This window comes from Scyliorhinus torazame, chromosome 7, assembly GCF_047496885.1.
Source record: "Scyliorhinus torazame isolate Kashiwa2021f chromosome 7, sScyTor2.1, whole genome shotgun sequence".
Lineage (NCBI taxonomy): Eukaryota > Metazoa > Chordata > Chondrichthyes > Carcharhiniformes > Scyliorhinidae > Scyliorhinus > Scyliorhinus torazame.
In genome coordinates, this window is record NC_092713.1 from 253,830,557 (window position 1) to 253,848,713 (window position 18,157).

General features: G+C 50.0%; 1 protein-coding gene across 2 annotated transcripts in view; it reads left to right on the forward strand.

Moving 5' to 3' along the window:
- The window catches only part of LOC140426959 (glutamine--fructose-6-phosphate aminotransferase [isomerizing] 2-like), a 136,175-nt gene extending 119,653 nt beyond the window's left edge, over positions 1–16,522 (forward strand). For both annotated transcript variants that reach the window (XM_072512274.1, XM_072512275.1), the window contains one exon: positions 15,770–16,522. In XM_072512274.1, the coding sequence (XP_072368375.1) occupies positions 15,770–15,814 (45 nt within the window). In that variant the 3' untranslated portion in view covers positions 15,815–16,522. The remainder of the gene's footprint in view (positions 1–15,769) is intronic.
- The last annotated feature ends 1,635 nt before the right edge of the window (positions 16,523–18,157 follow it).

An 18,157-nucleotide genomic window follows, 5' to 3' on the forward strand; every position in this document is an offset into this window, starting at 1 on the left:
TTATTACATTAAGGAGCCGCCTAATGTTGGACGTCAGGTGTCGTCCCTTAACAAATCCTGTCTGGTCCTCCCCTATTACCCCCAGAACACAGTCCTCTATACGTGTGGCTAAGATCTTTGCCAGCAATTTTGCATCCCCATTTAGCAGAGAGATTGGCCTATACGACGCACAGCTCTCCGGATCCTTATCCCGTTTCAAAATAAGGGAAATCGATGACTGCGATAATGTTGGGGGGAACACTTCCAGCTCCTTTGTCTCATGGAAAGCCTTTACCATAAGTGGCCCGAACAGCCTGGAATACGTTTTATATAACTCAATCGGGTATCCGTCTGGTCCCGGGGCTTTGCCCGATTGCATCACCCCCAACCCGTCTATGACCTCCCCAAGCCCGATTGGGGCTTGCAACTCCTCCACCAACTCCTGTTCTATCCTCGGAAACTCCAGCCCCCCCAGAAATTGCTTCATCCCCTCCTCCCTGGCTGGGGGTTCCGATTTATACTATTTACTGTGAAACTCCCGAAACACATCATTCACTCCCGCCGGATCCGGAACCACCTTCCCCCTGTATCCCTCACTTTCCCAATCTCTCTCGCTACCTCGTGTTTCCTTAGCTGGTGCGCCAGCATCCTGATAGCTTTTACCCCATATTCATAAACTGCCCCCTTTACCCTCCTCAGCTATCCCTCTGCCTTACCTGTGGACTGGAGCCCAAATTCTAGCTGAAGTTTCTGATGCTCTTTCAAAAACCCGTCATTCGGAGATTCCACATACCTCCTGTCCACCTGTAAAATTTTGCCTTCCAGTCTGTCCTGTCCAACTCCGTCCGCTCAGCATTCTCCTTATGGACCCGAATTGAGATGAATTCCCCCCTGATAACCGTCTTCAGTGCCTCCCAAATCACCCCCGCTGAAACCTCACCCATGTCATTGATCCTTGTATATCCCCGAACGGCCTCCCTCACCCGCTCACACACCTCCTCCTCCGCTAGCAGCCCCACATCCAACCTCCATTACGGGCGCTGGGCCTTTCCTTTGTTAACTTGCAAGTCCACCTAGTGTGGGGCGCGGTCTGACACCACTATTGCTGAATATTCAGCATCTAGCACCTCAGCCAGCAGCGTCTTATCCATAACAAAAAAGTCTATCCGGGAATACACCTTATGCACGTGGGAGTAGAACGAGTATTCCTTACTCCTCGGCCTCCCAAATCTCTACGGATCGACCTCCCCCCCCCCCCATGCGCTCCATGAACCCCCGGAGCTCCTTCGCCATAGCAGATACCATCCCAGACTTAGAACTCGACCGGTCCAACCTTGGATCCAGGACCGTATTGAAACATCCCCCCCATAATCAGTCGATGTAAATCTAGGTCCGGGATCTTCCCCAGTACCCGTCTAACAAAGTCAACATCATCGTTCGGGGCATATATATTTACCAATACCACAACCATTCCCTCCAGCTTCCCACTAACCATAACATATCTACCCCCCGGGTCCGCTTCTATATTCCCCACCTCGAATGTCACCCGCTTATTAACCAAGATTGCCACCCCCCTCGTTTTAAAGTCTAACCGAATGTTCCACATGACCAGTCTGGTCGGGGGGCACCGTGCCCCCCCTTCCCCTGCCGACCAACCATAACCTCCTCCTAGGCCAGTCTGCGACCCATGTCCCGCACCTCACGTGGCCTGCCCTCGGGAAACTACCGTCACGAACCCACCTCCTCCTCTGCTTTGAAAGTCCCTTCCCCATCAGCAGTATAATGCCCCCCCCCCCACATCGATCTTCAGCTCACCCCCCACTTTGCTTCCGTGAACTAGCCCGCTCAGCTAGCCTGGCAGCCCATGGCGCCTAGTACCCTATCCCCCACTGATTCCCCTCCCCCCACTCTTAGTGCAAACAGTCAAAACAAAGGCAAGAAGTAACAACAAACAAACAATCTTTCCCAAGGTCCGAACACAGAGACCCACCACTCAGCCCTGAACAAAGAACTGTAAACCAGCTTAACCCCAAACGGAACAGAAAAAAACGAAGGAAACCCAAACACCAAAAACCCAAAGTTTTTCACAGTGCAATTCATGCACTCCAGTTTTCATGCATTCCATCAAATTTCATGGTCCTCCTTCTCCTGCCAGTCCATTCTCCTTCATGAAGTCCACTGCCTCCTCCGCCAAGACGGTGCAGCTCCCGCCCTCCATAGGTCACCCATAGGCGAGCCGGGTACAGTAGACCAAACTTAACGCCCTTCTTGTACAGGACCGACTTGACCTTGTTAAAGCTCGCCCCCCTCTTCGCCAGCTCTGCGCCCCAGGTCCTGATGCACACGAATCTCGATGCCTTCCCAGGTGCATCGCCTCGTCTCCCTGGCCCACGTCATGATACATTCCTTATCCAGGAACCGATGCAATCGTACCACCATCGCCCTCAGCAGCTCGCTCCCCTGGGGCTTGCGCATCAGCGCCCTGTGGGCTCGATCCACCTCCAAAGGTCAGTCAAAAGCACCTTCTCCAGCATCTTCCCAACATATGCACCCGCATCCGTTCCTTCGCTCCCGTCTGGCAAGCCCATGATCAGATGTTCTGCCTACAAGAACAGTTCTCCAAGTCCTCCACTTTCTCCAGAAGTCGCTTCTGCTGGTCTCGCATCAGTCCCATCTCTGTTACCATCGAGGTGGACTGTTCCTCATGCTCCCCCACCCGCTCCTCCAACCTCTGGATCGCCTGTCCCTGGGCTTCCAGTCTCGTCTCCGCACGGTCAACCACCGCCTTGATCGAGTCCGCAGCCTGGGCTAGGTCCTCCAAACTTCCCTTCCGCTGCTGGGTGAACTTCTCGTTCAGGAAGCTCACCAACTGGTCCATTGACCACTGAGCTGGCAGGGCCAGATCTGCCCATCCGCCATCTCCGCGTGTGTTGTCCGATCCTCACTCGCCTCAACCAACTAGTTTGCTTTTTTCCAGGCATTTCTGGTCTGCTCCATAAACTAGGGGTCACTCTCTTTTGCTCTCACTTCTACATCTTTTTCCTCCAAAATTCCTGCTACAAACTGGCGTGATGACCACAAAAAGACCACCATGAGCGGGAGCTGCCAAATATGCGACCACACTCTCCATGGCCGCCACCGGAAGTCTAAATAACACAATTGTTAATCACTGAAGTGAAAATATCCATAAATTCTCAAAAGTACCATTCTGATTCAAACTTACAACTTTTAAGCTCTACTTGAAACCTGGGGTAATAATGGGTCCATGAGTGGATTTTATGGAGAAAGGGGATTTTGCGATTCTCAACATGGGCCGGGATTCTCCCTTCTGCGAGACTAAGACCCCACGCTGGCAGGAAAACCGGCTCCAACGACTCTGGCGTCATCGGCCCCCCCAGGTGAGGAATTCTCATCTTTCTAGGGGGCTAGGTGGACGCCGGAGGTGTTGCCGCCACTCCAGCCGGTGCCGAAGGGCCGGCGTGATCTCGCGCATGCACGGAACGGCCGGCGTGATTCCACGCATGCGTAGACCGGCCGGCGTATTTTGGCGCATGCGCGGGAGGTACTCGTCTCTGCGCCAGCCCCTGGGCAATCTGGCAGAGCCCTACAGGGGCCCAGCGTGGAAGAAAGAAGTGCCCCCATGGAACAAGCCCGCCGCAGATCGGTGGGCCCCGATCGCGGACCAGGCTCCCGTGGCCCCCCCCACCGGGGGTCGGATCCCCCCGAGGACCGCCCCCGCATACTCACCTGCCAGGTACCGCCGTGTGGGACCTGAGTAACCCACGCCGGCGGGCCTGGCCAAAAATGGAAAGCCGCTCGACCCATCTGGGCCCGGAGAATCGCTGTCAACGGCCCCCGACCGGCGTGGCGGGAATCCAGCCCTGCCTGAAAATAGGCAGCAGAGCATAGAGCACCCGGCGGCGGGGCGGGTTTCGCGCCTCCCCCTGGGGATTCTCCGACCCGGTGCAGTGTCGGAGAATCCCGGCCATGGTTTCTGGAAAAAAAGATCATGTTTTATGAATTTGGTTGAATTCGTCAAGAAGTTTACTCAGTTGCAGGATCAAGGTAGCCCCTGTAGCCACTGTACATTTGGGTAAGAAAAATGTCAAGCACGTGTACATCATGCAGCGTTCTCAATAACTTGTTGAGCCGGTGTCTCAGTTAATGAACCACTAAAGGTTCATGACTTGTCATGAGGTTATAGCAAAAGCAAATCTTCTATTATACATTGAAGACAATACAATATTAAACAATAATGTTTCTCTCTTTGCCTCTCTCTCTTTTTCTGTCTGTCTTTCCCTCGTCACTTGTTTTTCTCCGACCATCCACGGGGATCTTATTATCTTATGCTCAGGAACTTCCTTATATGTACAGGAATATTGCTGGTATTTTGTGACCTAAAAGCTCCATTGATTATCCTAACTGATAGATTGGCTTAGCTGGACAAGCAGCATAATAATAATAATAATCTCTATAAGCGTCACATGTAGGCTTACATTAACATTGCAATGAAGTTACTGTGAAAAGTCCCTAGTCGCCACACTCAGTCGCCTGTTTGGGTACACAGAGGGAGAATTCAGAATGCCCAATTCACCGAACAACATGTCTTTCGGAACTTGTGGGAGTAAACTGGAGCACCCGGAGGAAACCCAAGCAGACACGGGGAGAACGTGCAGACTCCGCACAGACAGTGACCCAAGCCGAGAATCGAACCATGATCCCTGGTGCTGTGAAGCAACAGTGCTACTCACTGTGCTGCGCTGCCACCAGTAGAGAGTTTAATCTTCCTGTTGCTTTTTCAGCTGGGAGTAACCCTGTTTATTTGGTGAATGGCTTGAAGAAACTGATTTTTTAAATATATTCTTTCATGGGATATGGGCTGGGGTAGAATTTATTGCCATACCCTGATTGCCCTTGAGAAGGTGATGGTTGTGGTGATGTGCATCAATGTAAATACATGTAGACCAGCTGGACACTAGAGGGAGCACCAGAGACATCACACACACCCACTAAACCAATAGATCAGTTAGATAAGGCATGACCAATGGACATTCACGATACACACAGAGGTGACACGACCACAGGAGGGCATTACACCAACCCATATATAAAGGACACCACACACATGATCTGCCTTCTTTCCAGTGGAGACAGTCAGTGAGTGCAGACACAGGGTTGATTCAATATCACTCCCACCACGTGGATTGCAGCAACTGGTTAGTCAGTCTGGGTAGCTATAGGAGGATTAGCAGTAGTGTCGAACCTGAGTAATAGAAGTGTAAATAGTTTAATAAACGTGTTGAAGTTATCTCCACGCCTGAACCTTCCTTTGTCAAGTGCGCCACAAGGAAGCCGCTTATGCTACACCTAGAGCATAACAAATCATGGTACCAGAGGTGAACTGTTTCAATCTATATAGCCATACCTCAGCGTACAGTGACAACCAGCAACGATACCCAGGCAAGATGTTCGAGATCCGGGTTCCGCAGCAGCTCCAGTGCCACGGCGATCTCCGCGAAAACTGGCGGGCATTCCGGCAAATGTTTGAAATCTTCCTGGTAGCAGCCGACCTACAAGACTTGGCCGATGCTGAAAAGTCAGAGCTTCTGCTCACCATCGCCGGTGCCAGAGCAGAAGAAATCTTTTAAAAATTCAAGTTCTCCAAAGGGCAAAAGAGGAGCAACTTCCAGGCAGTCCTGGACAAATTCGGCAAATACTGTGAGGAAAACACACTCCAACCAGCAAGAAAAGGTAAGAGAAGCGCCAGTACTCACCACGAGGCCGAAATCCCGGAGCAGAGAATAATTTTGATCGACGGCCATCTATCTAAAGGGACTGCAGTTGCGCGAGAAGCGCACAGAACGGGAAGGTCAATTTGCGCATGCGCGAGACGGCGCGCATGCGCAATCACGGAAACAAACCCCGGTACAGGAACAGCGATCGCGTCCTACGTATGATGTCACATGCGTCATGACGTCAGAGGCCCGGACCACGCCCATTTAAAGTGGAAATGTCCCAAATCAAAAAAAATCTTTTAAAGCCGTAAAACAACCTTCCTTCACCTGGAATGATAGCATGATGCCTCAAATTGAACCAGGAAATGAAATTAACCTCTGAAGAACCCTGCGACAAGCAGTTACCTACGCCCAAACTGATGATTCCGACCTTGAATACTTCAAAACCGACCTTTACATTTTCTCTGGACCACGCGAGCCCAATGCCAGCTCCGACACAAAACGTGATGATGTGGTCTTGGAAGACAACGACTCAGACAAACCTTTCACCTTGGGAGGCTACCCCAGTACCAAATCCGATCCGCAACTAGACGTGTTGCACATTGACGATCCCGACGACGAGTTCTTCGGATTTGAGGATCTTCAGCCCAGCAGATATGACATCCCGACTCGTGAGTGCAGGATTATGCTGCGGCCTGACACCAAGAGACAGAGCGGTACAATCCCACAGAGAATGGCCTGCTGCCACACAGAGCGTGGTCCACACACCACTCAGGGTTCCCGACTCTACAAAAGAAGACATGCAAGACTCCACACCGCAGTCCTTGCATGAACAAGAAGGGACTCCAGTGTCACAAACCTCCACAGCGAGCTCGTGGACAGACTCCACAATTGCAGAAACGCAAGACTGCAGAGCGCAGTCCTTGCACGAACAAGAAGTGACTCCAGTGTCACAAGCCTCCACAGCGAGCTCGTGGATAGACACCATGATAGAAGAAACGTAAGACTCCAGAGCGCAGTCCTTGCAGGAACTAGACCATGAAGGTCCAGCAACCTCCTCTGACCAACTAGCAGCAGACACTGCAGGTCTACCACACTCCAGTGCACAGCAGGACGACCATGACAGTCTATCATGCTACAGTGAAGAACAATTCGATGATGACAGTCCAAGCCCAAATGAAGGACAACAGCAAGACAATGACAGTCCATCCACATTGTTTGCACCACCAGATGAAGACTCTGACAATTTACCTAACCCAAGTGAACAACAAGCAGCTACTGAGGCTCTACCCATGGTATGTGAGACGAGTGACGACAGCATCCCACTTCCCATACAAGATGTGCAAAGTGACAGACCTCAGCTAGTGTGTACAGAGGCACTTGATGATAACTGTGAGACCACTGGTGACTCCAATGACACCACGATACTTCCACCCTCATTCGCTCGAACCTCTCCACAAGTCAATGCATTCCTGCATGTTACGACTCCAGATGTGCAGCTTCAAGAAATCTCAGCTGACTCCAGTGAACCTGACTTCTGACGGGGAGCATCAACAAACCAACACTGACTCAGTTAAAACAGACCAGACTCCAGATGGGGAGCAACCAAACGCCGACTCTGATTCACGCAAGCCGGACTTTACTCCAGACAGGGAATGCCGCAACCTCAATGATGGCACACTCAGGGTGACAGCAGATGCCACAACGACAGGAGATGGATCACTTAACGATTACACTGGGTCAGTAATAAGCAGTGGCTACAGTCCAAGAGGAATACACCAATATTCACCACTGCTATATCCACATATTTTTTCCACACCAGCAGTGCAGCCAATGACAGCTCATGCTGGACAAACCCAGTATTCAGGCATGCAGCAGCCAGCAGTCTATGCAGCATATTCTCAAACAGGCCAGCACTACGGATTGCCCACTAATGGAATCAAAACAGAAGGAGGACTACCGCAAGCGCAATCTGCACTACAGACTGGATGCCTTAGTTACAGCCCAGGATTTGCTGCACCCCAGCCTGGCCAAACGGCATATTCCTATCAGATGCAAGGTTCTAGTTTCACACTATCACCAGGCATTGATGCGAGCAGCAATTCTGTTTCCAATTCGACAAGCTTCAACGGTTCTCAGCAGGATCACCCTTCCTGCACAGCACGTGGCCAGAACCAGTATGTACAGTCTTATCCAACTTCAACATATGGCACATCCGTGACCTCGAATTATACTGTTGATGGTACCTCTTCAATGTCAACACCTTATCAGCTACAAGATGCCATCCGACAGCACCATCACAAACATCGAAAATGAAAGGGATTCCAAATCAGACAGCAAAGTGATTTGACCACTTCTTGGTTCCTGTGGCACAGGGACGTTGATGGCGTTCATAACCAAGAGAGACATTTGACCATGATGATTGATGGTTTATGGACTCACACGAATGATTTGGACTTATTGTTTAATCACTGTTCCCATGACTTGCATATACCTTAACTTGTCTACCTGTTTTTGTTCAATTTTCTCAAAGTGTACAGAAAATATGTAACATACAAAAAAGGGGGGATGTGGTGATGTGCATCAATGTAAATACATGTAGGCTAGCTAGACACTAGAGGGAGTACCAGAGACATCACACACGCATACACCCAACCAATAGATCAGTTAGATAGGACACGGCCAATGGACATTCACGATACACACAGAGGTGACATGAGCACAGGAGGGCATTACACCAACCCATACATAAAGGACACCACACACATGATCTGCCTCTTTCCATTGGAGACAGTGAGTACAAACACAGGGTTGATTCAATATCACTCCCACGACGCGGATTGCAGCAACTGGTTAGTCAGTCTGGGTAGCTATAGTAGGATTAGCAGTAGTGTCGAACCCGAGTAATAGAAGTGTAAATAGTTCAATAAACGTGTTGAAGTTATCTCCACGTCTGAACCTTCCTTTGTCAAGTGCACCACAAGGAAGCCGCTTATGCTACACCAAGAGCATAACAAATCAATGGTGAGCTGTCTTCTTGAACTGCTGCAGTCCAAGTGGTGTAGGTACACCCACAGTGCTGTTAAGAAGGGAATCTTTGTGGCCTTGGTCTTCAGCATCAGCTTCAAAGAGCAATACAGCACAGCAACAGGCCCTTCGGCCCTCCAAGCCTGTACTGGTCATGATACTACCCTTGACCATAACCCTCAGCATTTCCTAGTGCTGTATCCCTCTATACCCATCCTATCCGTCTATTTGTTGAGATGCCTTTTGAACGCCATTAATGTATCTGCTTCCACAACCTCCCGTAGCAGCACGTTCCAGGCACTCACTACCTCTGTGTTAAAATATAATTTTTAAAAACCTACCTCGCACACCTCCTCTAAACTTTGTCCCGCGGATCATAAATCTATGCCCCCTAGTGACTGACCCCTCCACCCTGGGAAAGAGTGCCTGCCCATCTACTCTATCCATGCCCCTCATAATCTTATAGACCTCTTTTCAGGTCACCCCTTAACCTCCGTCGTTCAAATGAACACATTCCGAGTCGATTCAGCCTCTCCGCATAGCTAAAACTCTCCAGACCAGGAAACATCCTGGCAAACCCCCTCTACACCCGCTCCAAAGCCTCCATATCCTTCTGATAGAGTAGCGACCAGAATTGTGCGCAATATTCCAAGTGTGGCTTACCAAGGTTCTATACAACTGTAGCATGACTTGCCAATTTTTATACTCGATGCCCCGTCCAATGAAGGCAACCATTCCATATGCTTTCTTGACCATCTTGTTCATTTGTGTTGAGCTGTATGCCCAGATCTCTCTGACTTTCTATATTCCTAAGAGTTTTTCTGTCCCTGAGAATTCTCTCCAATAATTGACCTACTACTGACGTGAGGCACACCGGCCTATAGTTTCCTGGATTATCCCTGCTACCTTTCTTAAACAGCGGTACCACATTAGCTATTCTCCAGTCCAAGGACGGGGCCCCGTTGGGGGGAGGGGCGATGGGAGGCCCGAGGTGGGGGAGCTGAGATTAGGCCGCAAAAGGGAGCTGCGCCAGAGAGGACGGGGCTGGTTTGATGGAAACACAGGCTTTTTCCCGCGCTAGGGAAGGAAGGGGGCAGGATCGGGGGGGAAGGGTGGTGTTGGAGAGGAGCGCCCTCTGATGGACAGGAGGGAGGGGGGGGGGAGAGACTACCACACTAGGGGGTCGATGGAGTGGCGGGAGCGCAGCAGGAGTCAGCTGACTTACGGGAGTGCTATGGGGGGAGCAACGCAGCTAGGGGGGGGGGGGGGACCTAGCTCTGCGGGGGGGGGGGGGGGGACTGGGTTTCTGCTGCATTGGCCAAAGGGGAGCTGGAGCTCGGAGAGAGAGTTGGGGCGGGGGTCTGCCGCTGGGGGGAATGGAGAGTGCAGGAGGCACGGGCACGTGGCTGGCCTAGGAAAGGGGATGGCTAATCATCAGGGGGGAGGGGCGGGAAGTCCCCTGATCCGGCTGATAACTTGGAATGTGAGAGGCCTGAACGGGCCGGTCAAGAGGGCCCGTGTGTTCGCGCACCTGAAGGAACTGAAAGCAGATGTGGTTATGCTCCAGGAGACGCATTTGAGGGTGGCAGATCAGGTTAGGCTGAGAAAGGGGTGGGTAGGGCAGGTTTTCCACTCTGGGTTGGACGCAAAGAATCAAGGGGTGGCGATTTTGGTGGGGAAGCGGGTGTCGTTTGAGGCGCTGAACATCGTGGCAGACAATGGAGGTAGGTATGTGATGGTGAGTGGTAAGCTGCAGGGGGTGCGGGTGGTATTAGTGAATGTATATGCCTCGAATTGGGACGATGCCAGATTTATGCGGCGCATGTTGGGCTGAATTCCAGACCTGGAGGCGGGAAGTTTGATAATGGAGGGGGCTTCAACATGGTACTGGATCCAGGATTGGACCGCTCCAGGTCCAGGTCGGGTAAGAGGCCGGCGACGGCCATGGTGCTGAGGGGGTTTATGGACCAGATGGGAGGAGTGGACCCATGGAGGTTTGTCAGGCCGGGGGCCAGGGAATTTTCTTTTTTCCCCATGTCCATAAAGCCTACTCCCGGATAGACTTCTTCGTTATGAGCAGGGCACTAATCCCGATGGTGGAGGACACTGAGTATTCGGCCATAGCCATCTCAGACCATGCCCCGCATTGGGTGGAGCTGGAGCTAAGGGGGAGAGGGACCAGTGCCCGCTGTGGGCTTGCTGGCGGATGAGGAGGTGAGCGGGCGGATCCGGGGGTACATTGAAAGCTATCTAGAGGCCAACGATAATGGGGAGGTGCAGGTGGGGTGGTCTGGGAGGTGCTGAAGGCTGTGATTAGGGGTGAGCTAATCTCCACTAGGGCCCACAAGGAGAAGGAGAGGAAAGAGAAGGAGAGATTGATGGGAGAGATTTTAAGGGTGGATAGGAGGTATGCAGAGGTCCCCGAGGAGGAACTACTCAAGGAGCGACGAAGCCTCCAGGCCGAGTTCGACCTGTTGACCACCAAGAAGGCAGAGGTGCAGTGGAGGAAAGCGCAAGGGGCGGTGTATGAGTACGGGGAGAAGGCTAGCCGGATGTTGGCACACCAGCTTCGGAAGCGGGAGGCAGCGAGGGAGATTGGGGGAGTTAGGGATAAAGGGGGGAACACGGTGCGGTGGGAATAAATGGGGTATTTAGAGACTTTTATGAGGGGCTGTATAGGTCTGAGCCCCTGACGGAGGAGGGGGGAATGCGTCGATTTTTGGATTGACTGAGTATCCGAGGGTGGAGGAGGAGCAGGTGGCTGGGCTTGGGGCACTGGTAGGGCTGGAGGAGCTGACTAAGGGGCTGGGGAGTATGCAGGCGGGGAAGGCCCGGGTTCCCGGTGGAATTTTACCGGAAGTACAAGGACCTGCTGGGCCCTCTATTAGTGAGGACTTTCAATGAGGCGAGGGAGGGGGGGGGCCCTACCCCCGACGATGTCCAGGGCGCTGATCTTGAAGCGGGACAAGGACCCATTACAGTGTGGGTCGTATAGGCCAATCTTTCTCCTCAATGTGGACGCGATACTGTTAGCGAAGGTGTTGGCTACCAGAATTGAGGACTGTGTCCCGGGGTGATTCACGAGGACCAGATGGGTTTTGTTAAGGGAAGGCAGCTGAATACCAATGTGCAGAGGCTCCTTAACGTAATCATGATGCCTGCAGTGGAGGCGGAGATAGTGGTGGAGATGGACGCGGAGAAGGCCTTCGATAGGAGTGGAGTGGGGGTACCTCTGGGAAGTGTTGAGGAAGTTTGGGTTCGGGGAAGGGTTCATTAGTTGGGTTAGGCTACTTTACGAAGCCCCGGTGGCGAGTGTGGCCACGAATCGGAGGAGGTCGGAATCCTTTCGGCTGTACCGGGAGACGAGGCAGGGGTGCCCCCTATCCCCCTTGCTATTTGCATTGGCAATTGAGCCTTTGGCTATGGCTCTAAGGGAGTCCAGGAATTGGAGGGGGCTGGTCCGGAGGGGGAAGGAACACCGGGTTTCGTTGTATGCCGATGACCTGTTACTGTATGTGGCGGACCCAGTGGGGGGGATGCCGGAGGTGATGCGGATCCTCAGGGAGTTTGGGGACTTTTCCCGGTATAAGCTCAACGTGGGGAAGAGTGAGCTCTTCGTGGTACACCTAGGAGACCAAGGAAGGGGGATAGACGAGCTTCCACTGAAGAGGGCGGAAAGGAGTTTTCGGTACCTGGGGTTCCAGGTGGCCAGGAGCTGGGGGGCCCTACACAAGCTCAACTTGACGAGGCTGGTGGAGCAGATGGATGAGGAGTTTAAAAGGTGGGATATGCTGCCACACTCCCTGGCGGGTAGGGTACAGGCGGTGAAGATGACGGTGCTCCCGAGGTTCCTTTTTATATTCCAGTGCCTCCCCATCCTGATCCCTAAGGCCTTTTTTAAGCGGGTCAGTAGGAGCATCATGGGATTCGTGTGGGCGAAAAAGACCCAAAGGGTGAGAAGGGTGTTTCTGGAGCGGAGTAGGGACAGAGGAGGGTTAGCGTTTCCTAATCTGTGTCGGTATTAGTGGGCTGCCAATGTGGCGATGATACGCAAGTGGGTAATGGAGGGGGAGGAGGCGGCGTGGAAGGGGCTGGAGATGGCGTCCTGTGTGGGCACGAGTCTGGGAGCGCTGGTGACAGCGCCGCTGCCGCTCCCGCCGACTATGTACACCACGAGTCCGGTGGTGGCGGCGACTTTGAAACTTTGGGGGCAGTGGAGACGCCACACGGGTGAGGTAGAGGCTTTGGTTTGGTCCCCGATCCGGGAGAACCATCAGTTCGTCCCGGAGCGAATGGATGGAGGGTTCCTGAGCTGGCACAGGGCAGGAATTAGAAGGATGGAGGACCTGTTTTTAGATGGGACGTTTGCGAGCCTTGGGGCGCTGGAGGAAAAATTCGGGCTTCCCCCCGGAAATGCCTTCAGGTACATGCAGGTAAGGGCGTTTGTAAGACGGCAGGTGAAGGAGTTCCCACTGCTTCCAGCATTCAGGATCCAGGATAGGGTGCACTCGGGGGTGTGGGTCGGAGAGGGCAGGATCTCGGCGATCTACCAGGAGATGCAGGAGGAGGAGGAGACCTCGGTGGAGGAGCTAAAGGGTAAATGGGAGGAGGAGCGTGGGGAGGAGATAGACGAGAGTGTGTGGGTGGACGCCCTGGGTAGGGTTAATTCTTCCTCCTCTTGCGCCAGGCTTAGTCTGATACAATTTAAGGTTCTTCACAGAGCGCTTATGACAGGGGCGAGGCTGAGCAGGTTCTTTGGGATGGAAGACAGGTGTGGGAGGTGTTCGGGGAGCCCAGCAAATCACACCTACATGTTCTGGGTGTGCCCGGCGCTGGATGGGTTCTGGAGGGGTATTGCGATGACGGTGTCTAAGGTGGTGAACACCTGGGTTAAGCCGAGCTGGGGGTTAGCACTATTTGGGGTATCGGACGAGCCGGGAGTGCATGAGGCGAAAGAGGCCGGTTTTCTGGCCTTTGCGTCCCTGGTAGCCCAGCGGAGGATTCTGCTACAGTGGAAGGATGCGAGGCCCCCGAGCGTGGAAGCCTGGATCAGCGACATGGCAGGGTTCATTAAATTGGAGAGGGTAAAATTTGCCTTGAGAGGGTCTGTGCAAGGGTTCTTCAGGCGGTGGCAACCGTTCCTAGACTTTCTAGCGGAGCGTTAGGAGGTGGTCAGCAGCAGAAGCAACCCGGTGGGGGGTGGGTGTACTTTGTGTTTTCTACTGTGTTTATTATTGCTTAATGGGGGGTTTGTATATTGGGGGAATTCGTGATGTAGTTGTAAGATGTTTATGTGTTCTTTGTTTTTCTTTTTTCTGTAAGGGGGGGGGGGGGGGGTTGTTGAAAATATGTAAAAATTTGAATAAAAATATTTCTTTTTTTAAAAAAAAGCTATTCTCCAGTCCTCTGGGACCTCACCTGTCGCCAATGAGGATACAAAGATGTCAGTCAAGGCCCCAGCAATTTCCTCCCTTGCTTCCTTCCGTATTCTGGGGTGAATTCCATCAGGCCCTGGAGACTTATCTACCTTAATGTCTTTTAAAACACCCAATATCTCTTCCTTTTTGATGTCAACATGACCCAGACTATCTGCCACAAAGTCCTTTTCTTTGATGAACACTGATGCAAAGTACTCATTTAGTACTTGCCCATTTCCTCTGGGTCAACACATAGATTCTCCCCACTGTCATTAAGTGGTCCAATCCTTTCCCTGGCCACCCTCTTGCTTTTTACATGTAAATAAAAAACTTTGGGATTCACCTTAATCCTACTTGCCAAGGACTTTTCATGACCCCTGCTAGCCCTCCTAATATCCCGCTTTCTTTATACTCCTCCAGGGTTTTGACTGTCCCCACACTTTTTAACCATACAAAAGCCTCCTTTTTATTTTTGACAAGGTTGACAATATCCCATGTTATCCAAGGTCCCTAAACTGCCCATACTTATCCTTCGTTCTCTCAGGAACTTTCCTGAATCCTAATCAACTGTTGCTTGAAAGACTCCCACTTGTGCGATGTTGATTTACCCTCCAACAGCCACACCCAATCCAAATTCTTCAATTCCTGTATAATGTTATCGTAATTTGCCTTTCCCCAGTATAGCACCTTAACTCGAGGGTTACCCTCATCCCTGTCCAGAAGTACCCTAATACTTACGGAATTGTGGTCACTACTCCCAAAATGTTTTCCTACTGAAACCACAACCACCCGTTCAGGCTCATTCCCCAATACCAGTTCCAGTACTGCCCCTTCCCTAGATGGACTATCTACATATTGTATTAAGAATCACTCCTGGATACACCTTCCAAACTCTGCCCCATCCAAGCCTCTAGTACTAAGTGAGTCCCAGTCAATACAGGGGAAGATAAAATCCCCTCCCACAACAACCCAGTTACTTTTGCCCCTATCCAAAATCTCTCTACCTATCTGCTCCTCTATCTCTCGCTGGCAGTTGGGGGGGAGGGGGCTGTAATAAACGCCAACCATTGTGATTGCCGCCGCCTTGTTCCTGAGCTCTACCCAGATTGCCTCATTCAGCCCTCCGAGGTGTCCTCCCGCAGTACGGGTATAATATTTTCCTTAACCAGTAATGCTACTCCCACAGCAGTTTTACATCCCCCTCGCTCCTGAAGCATCTATATCCTCCCAACATGCAACTGCCAATCCTGTCCTTCCTTCAACCACGTTTCTCTGATAACCACAACATCATAGTTCCAAGTACTAATCAGTGCTCTTAAGTTCATTTGCCTTACCTGCTATACATCTGGCTTTGTAACAAATAAACATCAGACCACTGCGTTTGAGCAGACAGGGTGGTGTTGTTGTTCTCTTATTTTTGTTCTCTATTTCCCCTTCAGTTATTACACCTTCTAAGCTAACGCTCTGATTCCCACACCACTGCCATACTGGTTTAAATCCTCCCAAGTAACTAGCAAACCTCCCAGCCATCAATTTTGTTATCTCCCCTGTCTGAAGAAATTACATTTTTACTGTAAGTGTCCATTAACAAAATTTAATTTCTTCTTTTAGGTTGACTTTCCTCGAAACCTGGCCAAGTCTGTCACTGTAGAATGAAGACTGCAAGCATTTTAAGATTGGTGTTCTGACCAATCTTTTATATTCTCTCAGTTTGTTTTCTTCTTACAAAATGTGAAAGCTTAACTAAATGAAGTTAGCTAATTGGGACACGTGCATTGATTTAGGTTATGCATATATTGCATATTTGATTTTAAATCTATATAATGTTATACATAGAAGGAATACATTTCTAAATACCTCATCCTTGATATCCTAACAATGGAGAATCTACATCCCATTTGTGGAGCTGTCTTGGTTTAAAAGTGGAAAGTGAACTGATGTTTACACAAGCTGTGTAGAATGAATCTACTTTTGTGCAATATTTACAGCTACAGAAAAACCTACCTAAGATCATTTTTTGTACCTTCATGGTTTTTAGATTATCTATGACTTTTACAAATTATCACTTTAATTTTTTTGTTCATTGAGGGTATCTGCAGTGATCATGTTCATATTGTATATCTATATATTTTCTGGGTTGAGGGGATTTATTCAAGTTCATGAATGAAATAAAGGATCAAGAATGAAATGATTTTACTGTTAGTTTTACAATTGCATGTATTGAAGTTATGCTTTCTTGATAGTTTATTTTTAAAAAAATATTAAGAAAATTATGATATGCATTGCTTTGCGCCTAAGACTATGTAAGATAAGCATTGCTTTTGAAAATTACATTGAAATTAAAACACAGCAACAGCCATTTGACCCACTGGGTCCTCATTGTTGTTTATCCTCCACACGAACCAGTTCTAATCCCATGTGCCTGCATTGTTGCCATATTCTTTTATCTTCGTTCAGTCTGATCTATTCTTTGGGGGCAGCACGGTAGCATTGTGGATAGCACAATTGCTTCACAGCTCCAGGGTCCCAGGTTCGATTCCGGCTTGGGTCACTGTCTGTGCGGAGTCTGCACATCCTCCCCGTGTGTGCGTGGGTTTCCTCCGGGTGCTCCGGTTTCCTCCCACAGTCCAAAGATGTGCAGGTTAGGTGGATTAGCCATGATAAATTGCCCTCAGTGTCCAAAATTGCCCTTAGTGTCCAAAATTGCCCATAGTGTTGGGTGGGGTTGCTGGGTTATGGGGATAGGGTGGAGGTGTGGACCTTGGGTAGGTTGCTCTTTCCAAGAGCCGGTGCAGACTCGATGGGCCGAATGGCCTCCTTCTGCACTGTAAATTCTATGAAATCTAAAAGTTTGATATGGTGTCTGCTTCAATCACCAACTCCAGTGATGTATTCCATAACTTTGCCACTCTAAGAAAGTTTATCTTGTCTCTGTGCTAAATTTCTTGCATTTAAGCTCATATCTATCTATATTGTCGTGTTCCAGATCCCTCAATCATTGGAATCATCTGTTTCTTTCTGTTACGTCCTCCCATTTCACACAAGTCCATAATTGTTTTAATGGGAACAAACCAATATTTCTAAGTCTTGCTTCATATTTCTATTTCCTCATACCTAGCAGAAACCTAATCTGTGTGGTGCCTGAATGTTCTTTGCTAAAATGTGGGGTCTAAAGCAACTGTGGTCCTTTATTAAATAGATTCACCATTACTTGTTGACTTTTATATTCTCTTATCTCTTTCCATCAAACCAAGTATTCAATGAATTTTTAATGGTCTTATTTACTTGATGTGCTGCTTTTAATTTCTTACGAACCTGAGTCCACAAATGCCTCTGCTACTCCACATCACTCGTCAAACCCCTTTCATAGCATAAATGTATAACCTCACATTAAGTTGTTATTGAATTGCAGCTGTTATTTTTTTCCAAATCCACTACCTTTTCAATGATCCTGGGAGCTTCATTTTGTCCTCCGAATTATTTATTTAATTTGATTTGATTTATTGTCACATGTACCGAAGTACAGTGAAAAGTATTTTTCTGCAGCCGAGGAATGTACACAGTAGGTACATAGTAGACACAAGAATAATCAACAGAGAACATTGACAAATGGTACATCAATAAAACAGTGATTGGTTATAGTGTGGAACAAGGGGCCAAACAAAACAAATACATGAGCAAGAGCAGCATAGGGCATCATGAATAGTGTTCTTACAGGGAACAGATCAGTCCGAGGGGGGGTCGTTGAGGAGTCTTGTAGCTGTGGGGAAGAAGCTATTCCTATGTCTGGATGTGCGAGTCTTCAGACTTCCGTACTTTCTGTCTGATAGAAGGGTCTGGAAGAAGACAATGCCTGGGTGGGAGGGGTCTCTGATAATGCTGTCTGCCTTCCTGAGGCAGCGAGAGGTGTGGACAGAATCAATGTGGGGGTGGCAAGTTTGTGTGATGCGTTGGGCTGAGTTCACCACAGTCTGCAGTTTCTTGCGGTCTTGGACTGAG